At 44.9% G+C, this 20,174-nt stretch overlaps 1 protein-coding gene across 11 annotated transcripts in view; it reads right to left on the minus strand.

Annotated features, from left to right (window-relative positions):
* Positions 1 to 20,174, minus strand: part of stxbp5l (syntaxin binding protein 5L) — a 232,826-nt gene that overhangs the window by 28,214 nt on the left and 184,438 nt on the right. For 3 of the 11 annotated variants that reach the window (XM_090215590.1, XM_036958786.2, XM_036958785.2), the window contains exons 11-21: positions 19,548 to 19,620; positions 17,527 to 17,674; positions 17,322 to 17,389; positions 16,933 to 16,973; positions 14,964 to 15,178; positions 14,608 to 14,759; positions 14,199 to 14,324; positions 12,239 to 12,390; positions 9,747 to 9,815; positions 7,896 to 7,961; positions 171 to 275 (exon numbers count right to left, since the gene is read on the minus strand). In XM_090215590.1, coding sequence (XP_090071716.1) covers positions 171 to 275; positions 7,896 to 7,961; positions 9,747 to 9,815; positions 12,239 to 12,390; positions 14,199 to 14,324; positions 14,608 to 14,759; positions 14,964 to 15,178; positions 16,933 to 16,973; positions 17,322 to 17,389; positions 17,527 to 17,674; positions 19,548 to 19,620 — 1,215 coding nt within the window. The remainder of the gene's footprint in view (positions 1 to 170; positions 276 to 7,895; positions 7,962 to 9,746; positions 9,816 to 12,238; positions 12,391 to 14,198; positions 14,325 to 14,607; positions 14,760 to 14,963; positions 15,179 to 16,932; positions 16,974 to 17,321; positions 17,390 to 17,526; positions 17,675 to 19,547; positions 19,621 to 20,174) is intronic. The other 8 variants (XM_036958793.2, XM_036958791.2, XM_036958789.2 and 5 more) reach the window with 3 other exon arrangements.

Here is a 20,174-nt window from a genome sequence, read left to right on the forward strand (position 1 = left end):
GCATAGGAACACACTCCATATGCTACCATGCAACGCCCCACACCCACAAACCCACCCACAAACCATCCTCCCTCCACCCTCCACCCCTCAGCCCACCCACCCACGCACACTCCCCCAGCGATAGGACGTGAAAGGGACAGGTTTCCCTGGGCCGTGGTCCCTCCTCTTACCATTGTCCAGTAAGTAAAAGACTGGACTGCAGTGGCTGGCTCTCAGACTGGCCACAGGCTCAGGCATGGAGCGAGGGTCATAGTGAAGGGAGCTTGGGTAGGGAACTGGAATAGGAGATGCAACAGAACACTTTTCAGGAGGGAGAAAACAAAACAACATGGGTGAATTGAGATAAAGACAAGCAGGTACATAATAGCAGTTGATTCTGAAGATACCAATATAAACGTGTGCGATAAGGTCAAGGTAAGGCTACCATGCAAACACAACCACGACAACGAAAACAACGACTAATACTGCTACTACAACGACTACTATGTCGACAACTACTATCACGACTCACCATCACAAATCACTGCAACTCAGTGAAATGTTGTCATTGATCATACAGGTAAAGTAGCACCTGTTGTTAACATTTATGCTAGGACTTCCCCACAGCCGGTTGTCTAGTCCAGTCACACTCCGGTCAAAATAACCCAGCACCCTTCCAACAGAATTTAGGATGAGAGAGTGTTCTTGACGTATCGATTCCAGACTTGCCTAACAACATGTGCTTCCTTACTGTACTGTAAAATTTGCTCTCTAGCACCTCTCAAACTCATTTTCCAATTGTCGTTAGATTCCTTGTGACATCAGACTAAATGATGTTTCAAACTTGGTGTGCAGGTGTGAACAGTAACATTCAATCCCAGCCACTCTGCTCATTATAGGAGATAAGAACGGCCACATCCAGCCCAGGCAGGTGTGTGGTGAACAGTAAGTACATTCAATCCCAGCCACTCTGCTCATTATAGGAGATACGAACGGCCACATCCAGCCCAGGCAGGTGGCTTCAGCTCCCCGCTCTCCTTTAAGCTCCCCTTTAAACAGCCAGCCTGTGAGCTCAGGGACAGCACCATCACCTCTCCTCTCTTCTCCTGGAGCGTCGCTTTGCCTCTAAATTTATCTTGTCTGGGTTTGGCCAGTGGTGGTCACAGCAGGACTGGGGTGTCAGGGCAGGGGTACAGCCAGAGCCAGCCAGGCTCAGGTCACTAATCGCCTCAGAGCCGCTTGGGAGAATAACGACGACAGAATCTCGCCATGAGCCCTCTGCCTCAGGATGGAGACTCTGCCTTTCATCTGCCTGTCATCTGTCCATCTCTTCCTTCCTGCCTCTGATATCCTTTATGTTTCCCACCACTTTTTCTCCAGCCGTACCTGTGGCATTCTTTACACACGTCTTCATCGTTCCTTTTCTCTGCACCTTTGTAAACACCACACAGTCACACATCACATCCTCATCTCTCTTCCTACCCGATCTCCCCCCTGTCTCGCTTTTCTCATCTCTGCAATCAATAAAAGGGATGGGACCAGATAATAGATAGGCTACCCTGACGTTTTCCACATAGCTATGCACATTGGTATTCATTCCTTCTAACGGCATACCACCAACACTGTATCCTCAGGAGACGTGTGGATACATGGCAGGTTCAGCCAGGTCTAAGATCCTATAGACCCAAGAAAAACTGCAGTCAGGGCGAGAGAGATAGCGAGAGAGATGGAAAGATAGAGAGAGAGGGACTGGGAGGGAGCGGGGGAGAGAAAGAGAGAGAGAGAGAAAGATGGAAAGAGAGAACGCTGGAGAGAGAGAGAGAAAGAGAGGCAGAGAGAGAGAGAGAGGGAGGGAGAGAAAGAGAGCCTTGTGCAAGGCCTTACATTTACTGGTCCTACTTCCTCCGAATCAGAAGCCATGTTCATTCATAATGCAGACGCTTATGGCAAATTGATTTCCAAAAGCATACGTCTCCAAACAGGGAAAACATTTTTTTTTATGGACTCATTAAATATTCACAACAACATGCTCCGGAGTGTAGATTCGCCTCTGGAAATAAGTGTCTAAATAACGGGCAGAAAAGATGACGTCAGGAAAAACAAACGAGGCCTCATCAATCCCTGTCGGGGGAAAAGTCGGTGGGAAAAGTTTTTCTTCAGAATGGCTGTGCTTTCACAAACATCCCTCACTCCTTTCCTCCACACCCCCCCCCCCCCCACACCACCCCCTCCCTCCTCCTCCATCATTCTCTTTTTTCCCCGAATTCTTTCCATTTCCCAAACGCCACACAAAGCATTTCAAGTTATTCACGCTCCACTGACAGGTTTGAGAGTTCAAGTGGATTCTTGCTTCCTGCAAAATAAGATGCTGGTTAAATAGCTGTCTGCTTGAGTATATGCCAATTGACACTTCTTTCTCCGTCCCCTGTCGGCGCGTCAGCACTAAGTGACCCGAGCAACGTGTGGCGCGCTCCTAAGAGGAACACATCAAACACAGTGACATCACCGTAACAGACATTACGGGGCTTGGTTGACACCATTAATCAGCCCCCTTCCATACATTCCGTCATAGATTTAATGAGTGAGAACATTATTTATAGGTTATGATGGCTCTGTCTAGCAAAGTGAAGATTCAAATACTAAGCAAATATTTACACAGAAGAAGAACATGTGTCTAAACTTAAGTTGCTGAGAATCTGCTATCTTAGGCTATGTAAAAAGAATATGTAAAAAAATGTACGCAAACACACTCAGACACATGTACGTACACATACTCCCAGTGAAATAAAGATGGCCTTACATCAAGTATAAAGCAAGGCTGTATGGAAACCAAAGCCTAGAGAACACAGCAGGTCTAACAGCACGGCTGGCAATGTATTCCCATCACACACACATTAGTCCAACAGCAGTATCCCTCCCTCCCTCCCTCCCCCCCCCACCTCCCAGCAGCTGCAGGCAACCGCTCAATGTTTGCTATCCTCCTTTTTCAGTGTGAAAAAGACAAATATTAAACATTTAGCCCCAGCTCCTTCTCAATGCTCATTCTCAGGCACAGCTGGTTTGGTCTGAGCAGAGAGAGGAGAAAGGGAGGGGAGAGGAGGGGAGTGATAAAGAGGAGGAGAAGGGCAGTGGGAAAAAATGTAACGCTGTCAAACACGCACACACACACACACACACACACACACACACACACACACACACACACAGAGAAGCCAATTCTCTGATGCACCAGAACAGTCTGGTGCATCTGGCCTGGAGCAAACTCCCTTACTGGCCGACCTACTCGCTCTAACACATCCATCTAGCAAACCTGCAGGCCACTGCTCTCTCTAATTATCTCTCTCTCTCTCTTTCAAATTATTTATATATATATACATATATATATACATAATTTGAAAGAGAGAGAGAGGTATATATATATATATATATATATATATATATATATATATATATATATATATATATATATATATATTTATATATATATATATATATATATATATATATATATATACATACACACACACACCGAGTATACAAAAGCTCTTTCCATGATAGACTGACCAGGTGATAGCCATGATCCCTTATTGATGTCATTTGTTAAATCCACTTTAATCAGTCTAGATGAAGGAGAGGAGACAAGTTAAAGAAGGATTTTTAAGCCTTGAGACAATTAAGACGTGGATTGTGAATTCAGAGGGTGAATGGGATAGACATAAAATATAAGTGCTTTTGAACGGGTCATGGTAGTAGACGCCAGGCGCACCGGTTTGTGTCAAGAACTGCAGTGCTGATGGGTTTTTCACGCTCAACAGTTTCCTTTGTGTAACAAAAATGGTCTACCACCCAAAGGACATCCAGCCAACTTGACACAACTTTGGGTATTTGGCATTGTATTAGGATCCCCATTAGCTGTTGCGAAAGCAGCAGCTACTCTTCCTGGGGTCCACACAAAACACCACTTCCTGGGGTCCACACAAAACAAAACAACAAGAACAGCTCAAAAACAGAACTACCTAATTTCCCCTCAACTTCAGACACTCTCTAGCGCTTGGAGAATTTCATCACTTCGAGCTCAACATTTAAGTGGACTGGAAAATAATTGTACGTTTCCTGTTCTCCACTCATTACCTTTATTAACTGCACCTGTTTGAACAGTGTATCAAATACTTGTTCTCCCCACTGTATAAAAAAAAGTCCCTTTTTCAGGACCCTGTCTTTCAAAGATAATTCGTAAAAATCAAAATAACTTCACAGATCTTCATTGTAAAGGGTTTAAACATTGTTTCCCATGCTTGTTCAATGAACCATAAACAATTAATGAACATGCACTAACAGGTTACAGACGGTAGGCAATTAAGATCACAGTTATGAAAACATAGGACACTAAAGAGGCCTTTCTACTGACTCTGTAAAACACCAAACGAAAGATGCCCAGGGTCCCTGCTCATCTGTGTGAACGTGCCTTAGGCATGCTGCAAGGAGGCATGAGGACTGCAGATGTGGCCAGGGCAATAAATTGCAATGTCCGTACTGTGAGACACCTAAGACAGAGCTACAGGGAGACAGGACGGACAGCTGATCGTCCTCGCAGTGGCAGACTACGTGTAACAACACCTGCACAGGATCGGTACATCAAAACATCACACCTGCGGGACAGGTACAGGATGGCAACAACAACTGCCTGAGTTACACCAGGAATGCACAATCCCTCCATCAGTGCTCAGACTATCCGCAATAGGCTGAGGGACTGAGGGCTTGTAGGCCTGTTGTAAGGCAGGTCCTCACCAGACATCACAGGCAACAATGTCGCCTATGGGCACAAACCCTGATGATTGATTGATTTGGAGGTGGAGGGTCTGTCATGGTCTGGGGCGGTGTGTCACAGCATCATTGGACTGAGCTTGTTGTCATTGCAGTGTGTGTTACAGGGAAGACATCCTCTTCTCTCATGTGGTACCCTTCCTGCAGACTCAACCTAACATGACCCTCCAGCATGACAATGCCACCAGCCACACTAGTCGTTCTGTGCGTGATTTCCTACAAGACAGGAATGTCAGTGTTCTGCCATGGCCAGCAAAGAGCCTGGATCTCAATTTTGACCCCCCCCCCCCCCTTGTTCAGGGACACATTATTCCATTTCTGTTAGCCACATGTCTGTGGCACTTGTTCAGTTTATGTCTCAGTTGTTGAATCTTGTTATGTTCATACAAACATTTACACATGTTACGTTTTCTGATAATAAACGCAGTTGACAGTGAAATGACGTTTCTTTTACTGTGTAAAAGAATCGCTGTTTATTGTAAAATTCGACCGAGCGAAAGATCACACATAATTTAACATACAACTTCTTCCCTAAATTATTCATACTCCTTTATATGTTAGTATTAAACTGGTATCTACTCAAAACATGACATTAATCTGTAAAACAAACAATGAGACATTATTTGGTTTCAACAATGAAGAAGATGTTGGTGAATAACTATTTTTAAGCGTCTACAGGAGGGCGCACCGGGCTACGCAATGATAAGTTGACAGGCAAGTATTTTTTTTTTACTGGGAGGCTAGCCAACTAGTCAACTACCTAGAAACACTTCAGCTACTAGGTTGGTGTCTCTTAAAAAAAACAAACAGATGGTGTTAGTCTACTGTGCCACCAGGAGGGAGCTAGCATGCCATGTTTTTAACTCATACAATGCTGTTCATTTGAACCTATTCAAATCAAAAACATTTCAAAGGAAACAAGCACTCATTAACCTTTTCCCTGTGAGTTCCAAATATCTCGAACAGTTTTTTTTTATTTATTCGCGTGACTGTTCCAAAATGGGATTGTTACTCAACAGGACAGTTAACCCGCCTAGCACGCAAACCAAGGCACGCTGCCTGCTAATTATCTACTGGCTATGTTTCAACTTGTCATTTTTCAAATGATTTTCTAACAAGTTTTATTTTCAAACAGTTTGAATTGAGGTGTGTTCCGAAATCCTCATTAATTCACATTAGAATTAGCCCATTTCACCGTTGTGGACAATTTATGTTTGAGGCTTTACTGAGCCAGACAAACTTCTCCCTTCGAGGACAGCCCAGGCACTTCCCCAGTGATTCCCCAGATCAAGTATCCAGACATTTGCCCATCTCTAGTCAGAACAGGCACAAACCTTTTTCCTACGGCACATTTTCTGGCTGCCCCTCATTGCCTTTATTGTTGTTTCCCTTACAAATAATAACTTTGGACATGTGTGTGCGTTCCTATCGAAGTACGGGCTTATTTTCTGCATATGGTGTTGTCATTTCTACTGTAGCATTCTTTATGTATGGAGCATAATGTATTTACTGTTTTATTCACATTTTCAAGTACTGGTGACAAATCATGCATTCCGATTCTTGCATAGATTATAATGGACACATATGTAAAATAATTTTGTGAAGGTTGCACGGATTATAATTAGCAAAGTAATAATAATGCAAAGCTATTTCCCAGATACTTGTGGCGCCATGTTTGTTGGCATCATACAATGCATTCTGGTTGTCACGTAAGTGTCTGTCAGACCAAAGATGTTATAACAAAACGAGGTGAAGGGAAAGTGCACTCGACTGGTTTTTGGGGCAACCGGGAACTTTATGGTGCAACTGGGAATTTTCAGGTCGGAAAATTGGAACTCAAGAAAATTGACAGAATTCCTGAGTTCGAATTTCGAGTTAGATGACCATTCAAATCAATTTTTCCACAGTCAGAGTTTTTTTTTCTTCTGAGTTCCCAGTTGTCTTGAACACACTAAAGTCGGAAGTCTGAGAGTTCCAAATTCCTAGTTCCCAGTTGTTTTGAACGCGGCATCAGATTGTAACTAAGGTACCTCAGGCTTGCCAGCTCTAATTCCCCTTTCCAGTTTTTAAAAAAATGTTTTTATGTTAGCTTAGAAACTTCTCCTGTGTTTGCCCCCATTTATTGATAAATCCTACATCATAGTAATATTTCCTGCATCATATCCCCCGATAATCTCTTCCCCCATTTCATCCATATCTGGCAACCCTTCGTGTTACAGTTAGGCTAGGCAGCAGGCTTGTATGTGGGGTGATGCTCTGTGAGAATATAATGTTTAATTTGCTTTGTGATTTGTCAAAAACTGTAAACGACTTGTCAAGTAATGTGCTCCGGTTCTGGTATACACTGTAACAAGTACATTGAAGATTTGTAATATGCTGAAAAGTTGCCAAACAAAGTTTGCACAGCCATCTTTGACTTAGACATTGATTTGCTTCTGATAGTGAGTGGCATTCTAGGATTAGGGAGTTTTTGCTTGTCATACATAAACAAACATGTAAAGAATTTAGCGGCTGTTAACTTAGCTGTTAAGTTGCTAACTTATGTTTGTTGATGCTTTTCAGACAACAAGGCTGTTTAGAGGCGTTTGCTGCATCATACGTTCTGTTGCTACTGTCCCAATCACATATTTGCGTTGCGATGCTGCAGGGACCACTGAACAACGATCACAAATATGTGATCGCACGCGTCAAAGGGTTAAATTTCCTGACCATGCTCCAAAGCAATGCAACTATCCTTTCCAAGGACGTTGTGGTAAGGGTTTACCATAGAATGCTAAATAACCACACTCTCACCGAGCTCTAAGAAACATATGGTTTGTTATGTGCTAGCTGGGAACACTTTAAGAAGTATCCTTCCAGGTTGATATGTTAATACAGTTACCATTCACTTCAAGTTAAAGTGATGCCCCAAAGGTAAAGTGTCCATACCCCAGTGACAGGTACAGAGTCCATACCCTGAGGCTAGGTTCTTGCTGAAACCGACCGGCATCCCAGTGCGACCTTCAGCTTTGATCAGATGTAACAATCCTGTGAAGTGAGTTGGGTGGAGAGAGAGAGAGAGTGTGTGTGTGTGTGTGTGTGTGTGGTGTTACCTGAGGTGGGTGACTTGCTTTTCTCCATGTCCATGGATACCTGGTTATCGGAGAGTTCTGTAAGGCCTGTCGCAGCCAATCAGATTCCAACAGGATGAGGAGGAGGAGGAGGAGGAGGAGAACGTGGGATAGAGAGAGACTCTTCAGTCATGGTCATATAAAGAAAGCATGGTGATATAACAGACAGTTGACAGTGCCGTAACAGCATCTGTTGCCATGGAGACACAACATACAGTCATCAGTAGCATAACGTTGTCCGTTGCTGAGGCGGACCACTCTGATCCTGACGCAACACACAAGATTCAGGAAGTTTTCCCCCCATACATGATGATCATTTATACCACAGCATTGTTTAATACAGGATTCTGATTGGCTAGAAAGGCATTCTATAGCGTGCGTCAATTTCAGATATATAGAAATTGGACACCTCTGAAGTAGTCCCATCTTCCGTTTCTTTACTTATACCGTGGTCTACAGAGGTCACACAGCTCAATATAGCTTTACTTATACAGTGGTCTGCAGAGGCAACACAGCTCAATATAGCTTTACATATACCGTGGTCTGCAGAGGCCACACAGCTCAATATAGCTATAGCTAAAAGTTCAACGTGAATAATTTCCGTCTGTGTTGAAGCTCAGGATCAGCTTAGTTCACTACCAACATGTATGGCAATGAACACGACATGACATGAGGCCTGCACTGCAGAGTTTGGCTGAGTATTCAGCCCTAGGCCTGTAATGTCAGCGCATCAGATATGACCCAACTCAATCATTTTCATTGTTTGCTCTTCAATGAATCACATTGATTTTATAAAGCCATTTTTACATCAGCACTTGTCACAAAGTACTTTACAGATACCCAGCCTATAACCCCAAAGAGCAAGCAATGCAGAGGCAGATGCACAGTGGCCAGGAAAAACTCCTTATGATGCAGGAACCTAGGAAGAATCTTAGAGAGGAACCAGGCTTAGAGGGGTTGGGCCTACATTGCCTTATGATTGACATCTGAACGTTGAAGTAATGACAAATGTATGTAAGCATACTGTATGCAGCACAAGCCTCATTCAAACAGATACACACAGATGATAAAGAGACAAAGACCTCGTCGCAGCACGATCAAGTTGATCTTAAAGCTAGTAAAAAACAAAAATCTCATATGAAATCTAAACTGGAGTCTTTTACCGAAACTTTCAGTTGAATGTCTTGAAATGCGGAAAATGTGCACTGTTCTAACTGAGTAACTGTGCTGGGACAAAACTCAGATGTAGTGTTTTAATACATTTATGACTCTGATCAACCATAGGGAAACGAAAGCCTGAAATGTTTCATTTGAAGTAATTCATCAAATTAATGCTTGGTTCTTGAAGTTGTGAAATAAAACAAAGTCAATTTTGATTCAATGTCTCAAATCATTTATTAATAAAAATAAAAACTTTTACTCGGCTAGTCCACATAGTAGTTATATGATGTCTGGATGTCTATGTCATGATTGAACGTTTACTCACGCAAATCTCTGTGCTGCATTTACAATGTATACAGTGTCATGGCTTTTTGACATTTAGTCACTTCATAAAAGGGGACCCTTGGCAAAAGGACATACTATATTGACATAACTGGAATATGATTAAATAATTCATAGGTTTTGATAAAGCACGGGCATTTGATTCAATAATGGCTGTGCCACTGGGATTTGTTTCAGAGGTGTTTCAGAAACAATCACTGTCATTCCAATCATCTCTCCAGTACCTCCCCTTGCCATAATCCTCTTGCGTCTCTGTTCCCTTGGTCCCTTCTTCCCTTGTCCCCTTGTCTCCCTCCCCAGTCTCCTTGCCTTGAGGATGGCCTGACTTACTCTGATAGGACGTACGGATCCTTTTCTTTGAATCTGAATAAAAGTGAGACAGGCCACGCATGCAAAAGTCTGCAGGCAGGCCCACATGCCCACACCAGCAGCCACAGTCACCAAACGAGAGGGATGAGGAGGAGGGAGAGAGAGAAGAACACAAAGGCCCAGAGTGAAAAATAAAGTGAAGGCAAGCAGCAACCCAGTTAGTGTAAAGGAGAACAGAGCAACCCAGGTTCCAACCCCAAACAGTAACTGATCCTACTTATCCCAAAATGAAAAAGCATTGTACAGGAATAGACAGAAACCTAGTAGTGTTGCGGGAAAATAAGGACAAACCCAGTCCACCTTCCCAATGTCCAATTAGCATTACTTGTGCAACTTGCTGATTGGGCAAAGTTGATGTACAATTGTATTTCTGGAAAAGCATTGTTTATCAATTGGAATTGAGTGTAAGAAAAGTGCAATACTGCAATAAAACCAACACTAAAACGTCTACTTATGTGAGATGAAAACACATATAGTCCTATTCACATAGACATGTGGTAGGGACAACAGCTAAAGGACATCATACTCAGTGTTTGCATGTTTTTATTCTCTTAACCTTTATTTGACTATGCAGATAAGCAACGTGAACGTGAGTCAAGCTGGCCATTACTGAAAAGGAGAAAAGTAGCAACTTCAGGGGCGAGAGCAGCCCTTTCTACCCCTCTCTTTTCTCTCTTCTAAAAGAGACTGATTGATCTGACTAAGGCTACCCTGGGAGACTTCACTGAAGCAGAGAATAGTCCCGTCGCTCTATAAAAGCTCTTGCGCAACACCAAAGGAGAGAAGGACTCAAAGCCCAGAGTCATCCTCCTCCTACCTCCACCGCTGCCAAACAAAGTCCTGAATACATGGAAGGCTTCTTCAGGTATACTTGTGGGAGTTTTCACAAGATAAAAAAGCCTTTCCAAGAGTGCGAGGAGGGTTTAAAATGTACATTAAACTGTCCTTCAGGAAAACAATACAAAGGTTATGCCTCCAAAGTTATTCTCAACCTTTTCTCTACTTTTAAGTTCTTGTGGGTTTTCCTCAGAAAATGGACCGACGGCCAGGGCACTGCATCTGTGTCTGTCTGTGGGTCTGCAGGCATGTGCATACGCATGTGTGTGTAGTGGGAGGGTGGAGGGGGCTGGGAGGAGTGATGTAGTCACAGGGTGTACCGGCACCGGTCCAGATTAGTAGTACTCAGAAGGGTGTCAGTCTCAGGAAAGCTTCTGTGACTTATCTTAGAGTAGTGCTGAAGCCGGACTAACAGAAAGAACCACAACATGCACATGATGCTCCCGCGGAATGCAGCCTGTCGCATGCACCTCACGTGGCTGTTTGTGAACAGTTGTGTGTGTTTTTTTTATTTTGCACATGTACTGTATGTATGTCTGTACTGTAGGGATACAGAGAGGTTAGGAAAAGAGACAGGAACGAGAAGGAATGGACAGATAAGATAGAGAGACAGAATTGGAGACTAAGGTCATAACGAATGCAAAAGAAAAGGTGTGTGAGAGAGAGAGACAGACAGAGACAGAGAGAGAGAGATAATTCTTGATACAGTGCATTCGGAAAGTTTGCCTTTTGGCAAACTCCATGCGGGCTGTCATGTGCCTTTTACTGAGGAGTGGCTTCCGTCCTGGCCACTCTACCATAAAGGCCTGATTGGTGGAGTGCTGCAGAGATGGTTGTCCTTTTGGAAGGTTCTCCCATCTCCACAGAGGAACTCTGGAGCTCTGTCAGAGTGACCATTGGGTTCTTGGTCACTTCCCTGACCAAGGCCCTTTTCTCCAATTGCTCAGGTTGCCCGGGCGGACAGATTCTAGGAAGAGTCTTGGTGATTCCAAACTTTTTAATTTAAGAATGATGGAGGTCACTGTGTTCTTGAGGACCTTCAAAGCTGCAAAAATATTTTGGTAGCTTTTCCCAGATCTGTGCCTCGACACAATCCTGTCTCGGAGCTCTACGGACAATTCCTTCTACCTCATGGCTTGGTTTTTGCTCTGACATGCACTGTCAACTGTGGGACCTTCTATAGACAGGTGTTTGCCTTTCCAAATCATGTCCAATCAATTGAATTTACCACAGGTGGACTCCAATCAACTGATTGGAGAAACATCTCAAGGATGATCAATGGAAACAGGGTGCAACTGAGCTCAATTTCGAGTCTCAAAGCAAAGAGTCTGAATAGTTAAGTAAATAAGCTATTCCTGTTTTTGTTTTTTTATACATTTGCAAACTAAAAACCTGTTTTGCTTCGTCATTATGGGGTATTCTGTGTCGATTGCCGAGAAGAAAAAAAATATTTGATCAATTTTAGAACAAGGCAGTAAGGTAACAAGATGTTGAAAAAGTCAAGGGGTCTGCATACTTCCCGAATGCACTGTATGTCTGTGTGCGCAAACATACCAATACATGTGTTTATGTTAATGTGCATATGAGTTTGTATGTATGTGTGGGTGTTCCCCTACCTGAGGTGGACTGTCTGTTCTTGCGTGGGGAGCGTGTGAGTCGTTGGTAGGGGTCTGCAGCTCCGTACAGGTCCAGCGTGCCCATACACATCAGGATCGTCTTCTGAAGGAAGTCCACCACCGTTAGACCATTACAGTTCCCAAACGCTAGGCTGACACACACACACACACACACACACACACACACACACACACACACACACACACACACACACACACACACACACACACACACACACACACACACACACACACAGAGGAGAAGAGAGTGAGAACCAGCCACTACCTAGTTAGTGTGAAACTGAAGGGAGAAAACGGAGAGAGAAACCTAAGGTTCGAAACCCATAGCCTGAAGAATAATTCCTATCTATAGTATAATACAATTTACCAGAAGCTTGTCTGTTCAGGAAACACACAAAAAAAATATGAGGCATCTTTTCCCATACATACATTATTCAGAGATCACAGAATCAGAGATTACATCAGGGATTCTTACACATGGAATCACTGAAAATAGAAAGTGGTACGTTTCCCCCACAATTTCCTGTATTGTGGCAACAACATCCCTGTGTACTGAGAAGCATGATGACCAGCATACCAATACTACATTGCCAATCAACAGCATGCCTGAAATAATGTAGGATGACTTATAATAATACTTCGGCGGGTGCTTATATTTGTCCCATTTCACACATGTACAAGTGTGTATTAATACACATGTGGATTGGATATCTTCTTTTTGCATATCCCAACTCAGAGAGTGGGTTCACGGCCAGGCTCTGCCATTATCAAAGGGGACCCTGGAGCAATTAGGGTTAAGTGCCTTGCTCAAGGCCACTTCGCCAGACTTTTCACCTTGTTGGCGCAGGGACTCAAACCAGCAACCGAAAGCCCAATGTTCTAACTGCTAGACTACCTGTCATTCCAGTTCCAGAAAACAACTTCAGCATGCGACCAACGTTACAATGTCCACACTAGAACCAACAACACTTGGAATCCGGCTCAATATATTGCTTCTAAATACCACTGTAACATATCCCCAGGGTGTGTGTGTTGAATGTAGGCCTAAAAGCGCCTGGGGAAGACACACGGAAGAGATGACTCAAACACACTTGAAAATGTTAATAGCTTCTCAGGGGTAAGGTTAGTGACCTTTTCCGTGTATTCCCCCAGTAATGTAGACTCTTTTTTTTTAAAAGAGCTGAGAATTTATCGGATTTTTCGACCAACTCTGCCATTCAGAACAGAAGTTTGTAAATGGCCTTGAGGCTGTCTATTGATTAACTGTAGAGAAAGAGCAAACAAAGATTCTCTCCTCTGTCAAAGCAGGTTATCTTCCCAGCAAACCATACAAGCTGCATTTTCTACCTTTTAATCATGTTTTACTGATTACCGTTTCCCTCTGCTACACTTGAATCATAGATGGGAACTGAGTGTTATGAAAAATGTATCCGGGTGAGGCAGAAAAATAACATTAATTTCATGCTGTGTATTTAGGCGAATACTTTATTCCATTTATTAGAAAATAGTAGCTGGGCTGATGAATAAAACAGTGTTTTGCTTGAGAGGTGGAAAATGAGAAGGATATGATGTGAATCACTTTGAAGACAAAAGAAGCCTGACAACAATCAAAAGGCGCAGCTCAGACAGAGAGAGAGAGAGACAAAGAGGGAGAGAGGAGGTAAGAGAGAGGGAAATACAGGGAGATAGAGAGAGTGTGGGGGGGGGGGGTGTAAAAAAAGATGGATTGTGTGATACAGATAGACAGAGAGAAAGAAAGACAGAGAGCGATAGAGGGAAAGGGAAGGCGGGAACATGAAAGAGCAGGGAACAGACATGGAGTGGAGGGGGGAGAGATGAAGCGAGAGCTGGAGAAAGAGAGTGAGAGATGGATGGTGTGAGCGTGGAAGTGAAAGGTAGTCAGGGCACTGAGACACATAGAGAGTACAGGGTCACTCACAGGCCGTAGGCAGAGTTGATGTCCAGGCTGGTGATCTGCTGGGGGGGCTCTCCATCCACCCACTGCAGCTGCACCACCATCTCAGCCTGGTACCCCGGGGGCATCCGCACAGGACGACTCTTCACCCTGACATACAGAGCAGGACGGGGAGGGAGAGGATGGAGGGAAAGGGGGAGGGTGGAGGGGAGAACGGGAGAGGTAGAGATAGAAAGAGAGTTGAAGGAGATTGTTAAGAGCGAGGGGAGCTTGAGAGTTAGAAGGAGAAAGGGAGAGATTGGACGTGTGATGCATATCGATTCACTCGTCCGGACGCTGTTGTTCAATATATCGTCTGCATTTTTTTAGGAACTCTGCGTAAATCGGGTTTTTCCAGTGGAGCCAGTTGAGGTGGCTGACAGGAGTGACTCACTTGAGGCAGGGGAGGCTGTCCTGTGTGCCACTGCCAGGGCTACCGGGCGGCTGGGGGGAGTGGGAACTGGGGTCCGAGAAACACGGGTTGTTCTCTGCCTCTGACGGGGAGATGACGTCCTCTGAATCAAACTGCAGGCGCACCTCTAGTGACTGTCAAACACATGCACACACACATAGATGCAGAGATTTGCTGGGACCGATATAGCAAGCATACTCACTGGCATACCTCACTAAACAAGTAAACTAACCCTCAAGCCCTTTATACGTATAAAATCAGGTGTTCTGGTGGTAAAACAACTGTGGAATGTGAAATTACTTGGGAAGCGGATGTGGAAAAATCTCTCATCCACTCACCACTATCTGCGTGTTGGCGTCGTGTTTACTGAACCGGTAGAGGATGACGTGGGCAGAAATGCCCACCACACAGAAGAGACGGCTATGTGGGCACCAGCTGACCATCTGAACGGCGTAGGGGTCCTCCTCTACCAGCTCGCCCGCCCGACCCTCTCCCGCCTTGGGCTTCTCAAACACCTTGGACGTCTTCAGCTTGTACAGCATCTGCAGTGTAACTGGTCACACAAGACAGGGAGGTATATAGATTGCGTTCCAAATGGCACACTATTCCCTTTGTAGTGCACTACTTTTGACCAGGGCCTAAAGGGAATAGGGTTTACAGTATATGTAAAAATCCAAATAACCTCACAGATCTTCATTGTAAAGGGTTTAAACACTGTTTCCCATGCTTGTTCAATGAACCATAAACAATTAATGAACATGTACCTGTTTAACGGTCGTTAAGACACTAACAACTTACAGACGGTAGGCAATTAAGGTCACAGTTGTGAAAACGTAGGACACTAAAGAGGCCTTTCTACTGACTCTGAAAATCACCAAAAGAAAGATGCCCAGGGTCCCCGCTCATCTGCGTGAATTTGCCTTAGGCATGCTGCAAGGAGGCATGAGGACTGCAGATGTGGCCAGGGCAATAAATTGCAATGTCCATACTGTGAGACGCTTACGACAACGCTACAGGGAGACAGGACGGAGAGCTGATCGTCCTCGCAGTGGCAGACCACGTGTAACAATACCTGCACAGGATCGCTACATCAAAACATCACACCTGCGGGGCAGGTACAGGATGACAACAACCCACCGTCACTGGACCAGACAGGACTGGCAAAAAGTGCTCTTTTCTGACGAGTCGCGTCGGATTTGCGTTTATCGTCGAAGGAATGAGCGTTACACTGAGGCCTGTACTCTGGAGTGTGATTGATTTGGAGGTGGAGGGTCCGTCATGGTCTGGGGCGGTGTGTCAAAGCATCATCAGACTGAGCTTGTTGTCATTGCAACAATCTCAACGCTGTGTGTTACAGGGAAGACAACCTCCTCCCTCATGTGGTACTCTTCCTGCAGGCTCATCCTGACAGGACCCTCCAGCATGACAATGCCACCAGCCATACTGCTCGTTCTGTGTGTGATTTCCAGCAAGACAGGAATGTCAGTATTCTGCCATGGCCAGCAAAGACCCCGGATCTCAATCCCATCGAGCACATCTGGGACCTGTTGGATTGGAGGGTGAGGGCTAGGGCCATTCCCCCCAGAAATGTCTGGGAACTTGCAGGTGCCTTGGTGGAAGAGTGGGATAACATCTCACAGCAATAAGATGAGTGAGGAGATTCGCTGCAGTACTTAATGCAGCTGGTGGCCACACCAGGTACTGACTGATACTTTTCATTTTGACCCCCCCTTTGTTCAGGGACACATTATTCCATTTCTGTTAGTCACATGTCTGTGGCACTTGTTCAGTTTATGTCTCAGTTGTTGAATCTTGTTATGTTCATACAAATATTTACACATGTTAAGTTTGCGTAAAATAAACGCAGTTGACAGTGAGAGGACGTTTATAAATGGATAAATTTAGTTATTATGGGGCGACGAATAGCCTAGCGGTAATAGCATTGGGCCAGTAACCGAAAGGTTGCTCGTTCGATATTGCTGCGCGAACTAGGTGAAAAATCTGCCGATCTGCCCTTGAGCAAGGCACTTAACCCTATTTGCGCCAAGGTCGCTGTCAATAATGGCTGATCCCTGGCCATGACCCACACTCTCCGAGGGTGTCTCAGGGGTGTCGGAAAGGCAAACAAAAATACACTTCCACTTCACACTTGTGCAGGTCACCCATACGCGAAACAGGACAAGAGTAAGCACCGCCTACTTGACTTGACTTTACTCTACTACCACCACGTTATGTAATCGTACACGACACGTGTTAGAGAGTATTGCCGACATTCAGCGTAAGAAAGGGCGGAGGGAGAGAACTTACTAGCAGAGGCGTCCCAAAACTTTACGGTTCCGTCTGCGTGTCTGCAGAAAGGATCAAAGACAGGGAAAGAGGTCAAGAGCACAGTCCGTTTCTAAAACTGTAGCAGAATTAAACATTCCCGCTCTAATGCTTCTACTGATGATAAACACCAGAGGAGTAGAGGAAAACTTTACTACATCCTGTCCGAATAAATAAAACCAGTGACTCAATGTTTGTTCACACCTACTGGGAACAGATGTCATTTCTACGCGTATTCCACATTGGTTCCAGGTCCTTTCATTGAAATGACGTGGAAACGGCGTTGTTTCAAGGAGTGTGTGCGCAGTGGCCAAGCTTTAAATAAAAAAATAAAAAGTCTCCATCCAACAGCATGGAACCCACTGACTTACCCTGTGACGATGATCTCTGGGTAGGTCTGTGAGCCTAGTGTCCATGTGCCACCGCTCACTGGCCACTCCTGTCATCAATTAAACAGGTGGTCATGGATTGTAAGAAACAGCAGGTCATGAACTGAAAAATGCAGGACGTAATTTAGTTTTTTTTTTTTTTGCTTCGGCCATCTTGTCATTGTCTGACCTATGACCTGTAGCGTACCTTGTGGCTGTAGCCAGTCTTCTTCTGCTTGGCCCCTATGGAGTAGAGGATGGGGATGATGTCAGGAGGGCACTCAGCGAAGTAAGCCGTACAGGTGACAGGAGACTCGTGGATGTCCATCGGGTAGGGGTTCTCAAAAATGGGGAAGCTGCAGAAGGAAGAGGGAACTGTTATAGCGTGCATGTAGAGTTCTCACCAGGGAGACGTGGACGTCTGTGACTGCTACAGAACGTCATCACCAAAATATCTAAATAGCAAAGAAGCAAAAGGTACACTGCTCTGAGTATTGCAGTTCATGTACACTGCGTGGACAAAACATTACGAACACCTTCCTGATATTGAGTTGACCTCAGAACAGCCTCAAGTGGTTGCGGCGTGGACTCTACAAGGTTTCGAAAGCGTTCCACAGGGATGCTGGCCCCATGTTGACTCCAACACTTCCCACAGTTGTGTCAAGTTGGCTGGATGTCCTTTGGGTGTTACTTTAGACCACTCTTGACACACACGGGAAACTGTTGAGCGTGGAAAACCCAGCAGCGTTGCAGCTATCCCTCTAGTGGTGTGGGGGCTGTGCTTTGGCAAAGTGGGTGGGGTTATATCCTTCCTGTTTGGCCCTGTCCGGGGGTGTCCTCGGATGGGGCCACAGTGTCTCCTGATCCCTCCTGTCTAAGCCTCCAGTATTTATGCTGCAGTAGTTTATGTGTCGGGGGGCTAGGGTCAGTTTGCTAATTCTCTCTTTCTCTCTTTCTTTCTCTCTCTCGGAGGACCTGAGCCCTAGGACCATGCCTCAGGACTACCTGACATGATGACTCCTTGCTGTCCCCAGTCCACCTGGCCGTGCTGCTGCTCCAGTTTCAACTGTTCTGCCTTATTATTATTGGACCATGCTGGTCATTTATGAACATTTGAACATCTTGGCCATGTTCTGTTATAATCTCCACCCGGCACAGCCAGAAGAGGACTGGCCACCCCACATAGCCTGGTTCCTCTCTAGGTTTCTTCCTAGGTTTTGGCCTTTCTAGGGAATTTTTCCTAGCCACCGTGCTTCTACACCTGCATTGCTTGCTGTTTGGGGTTTTAGGCTGGGTTTCTGTACAGCACTTATATATTAGCTGATGTACGAAGGGCTATATAAATACATTTGATTTGATTTGATTTGAGCTCGACACAAACCGGTGCGCCAGGCACCCACTACTCCTCCCCTTCATCGACACTTATTGAAGTGGATTTAACAGGTGACATCAATAAGGGATCCTAGCGTTCACCTGGATTCAGAGAAAGAGCAGCTGGACCTAATGTTTTGTTGTGTATATCTAATGGGTATTTTTTTGCAGGGAGATAACCTCACCCAGGTCACCACTTAAGTTCTTCCCAGCACCTTATTGTCCATTTAGTGTTTCTTATCAACATCCTTATAATGTTAACACGGCTACTGATAACTATCTTGGACGTCCCTGTCCCTCCTTCAGCTCCCTCCATCATAGGGCTGATGTATCATCGACAGAGAGTGTCATCAAGGAGGCTATTTTAAGAAGAGCAGTGGACATAGGTGTGACGGTGTCACAGTGACATGGTCTTTGTCCTGCTTCCTGAGTGATGATGACACGTTAGTGACAGACAGCTGACCGGAGTGGCAGGGGACTAAGGTTCTCTCAAGGCAATGTGACACATTTGGGTGGATGTGTGTTGTGTGTGTGTGTGTCTGTGTGCGTTTATTTTCTTTGTTTTAATGGCCATCTGTGACCCTCTCTCTTAATCAGCCAATGGAATGTGCCGATAGTGTGTCTATGTTTAAATCCATTGATGCTGTTTGGGACTCTTATAGCTGTTACGTGGTGTTAGAGGGCTGTTACCCCTCCTGTCACATCGAGTCACATCAGGAGGTGACAGTCTGCTCCCCTCTGGACCACAGCAGGACACCTCACTGCAGGAAGGTGTGTGTGTGTGTGTGTGTGTGTGTGTGTGTGTGTGTGTGTGTGTGTGTGTGTGTGTGTGTGTGTGTGTGTGTGTGCCGTACATACTTGCTCTGTGTCAGATCCACCACGATGAAGTCCTTTTCTAAAAGCACAACCACTGCATAAGGATCCTGGACCTCTGTAGACAGTCACATAGATACGCAGAGTAGTGAATTACATTCATACACAGAACCAATAGATGTAGTAGACACAGAGAACGTAATACTGTGGAAATCCTTCACTCCAATACTTCAAATAGAAATGTAAATATATGAATGGGTACGTGTGTGTGCGCGAGCGTGTGTACTTTGTACTGAAGTCCCTGTTCCTCTGCTCTCCCAGGTATGTGACAGAGAGAGAGCAGATATAGTAATTTAAGGTCTCACAGAGGCACTCATTACCATCACACCTTTGACTCAAATTAGACTAATTATCATGGGGAGAGAGAGAGAAAGAGAGAGAGAGAGAGAGAGACAGAGAGTAAGAGTCAGCAAGTGAGTGAAAGAGAGAGGGCCAGTGAAAGAGAGAGGGCCAGTGAGAGAGCGAGAGAGAGAGAGCGAGAGAGAGAGAGCGAGAGAGAGAGAGAGAGAGAGAGAGAGAGAGAGAGAGTCAAAAACAGCACGTCCAGAAACTGGAGCAGGGGGGGGGGGGGGCTTTTACTCCATCTTTCAAACCCAACCTACTGACCTCCAC

The sequence above is a fragment of the Oncorhynchus mykiss genome, chromosome 22 (genome assembly GCF_057628025.1).
Source record: "Oncorhynchus mykiss isolate SJ-2025 chromosome 22, ASM5762802v1, whole genome shotgun sequence".
NCBI lineage: Eukaryota > Metazoa > Chordata > Actinopteri > Salmoniformes > Salmonidae > Oncorhynchus > Oncorhynchus mykiss.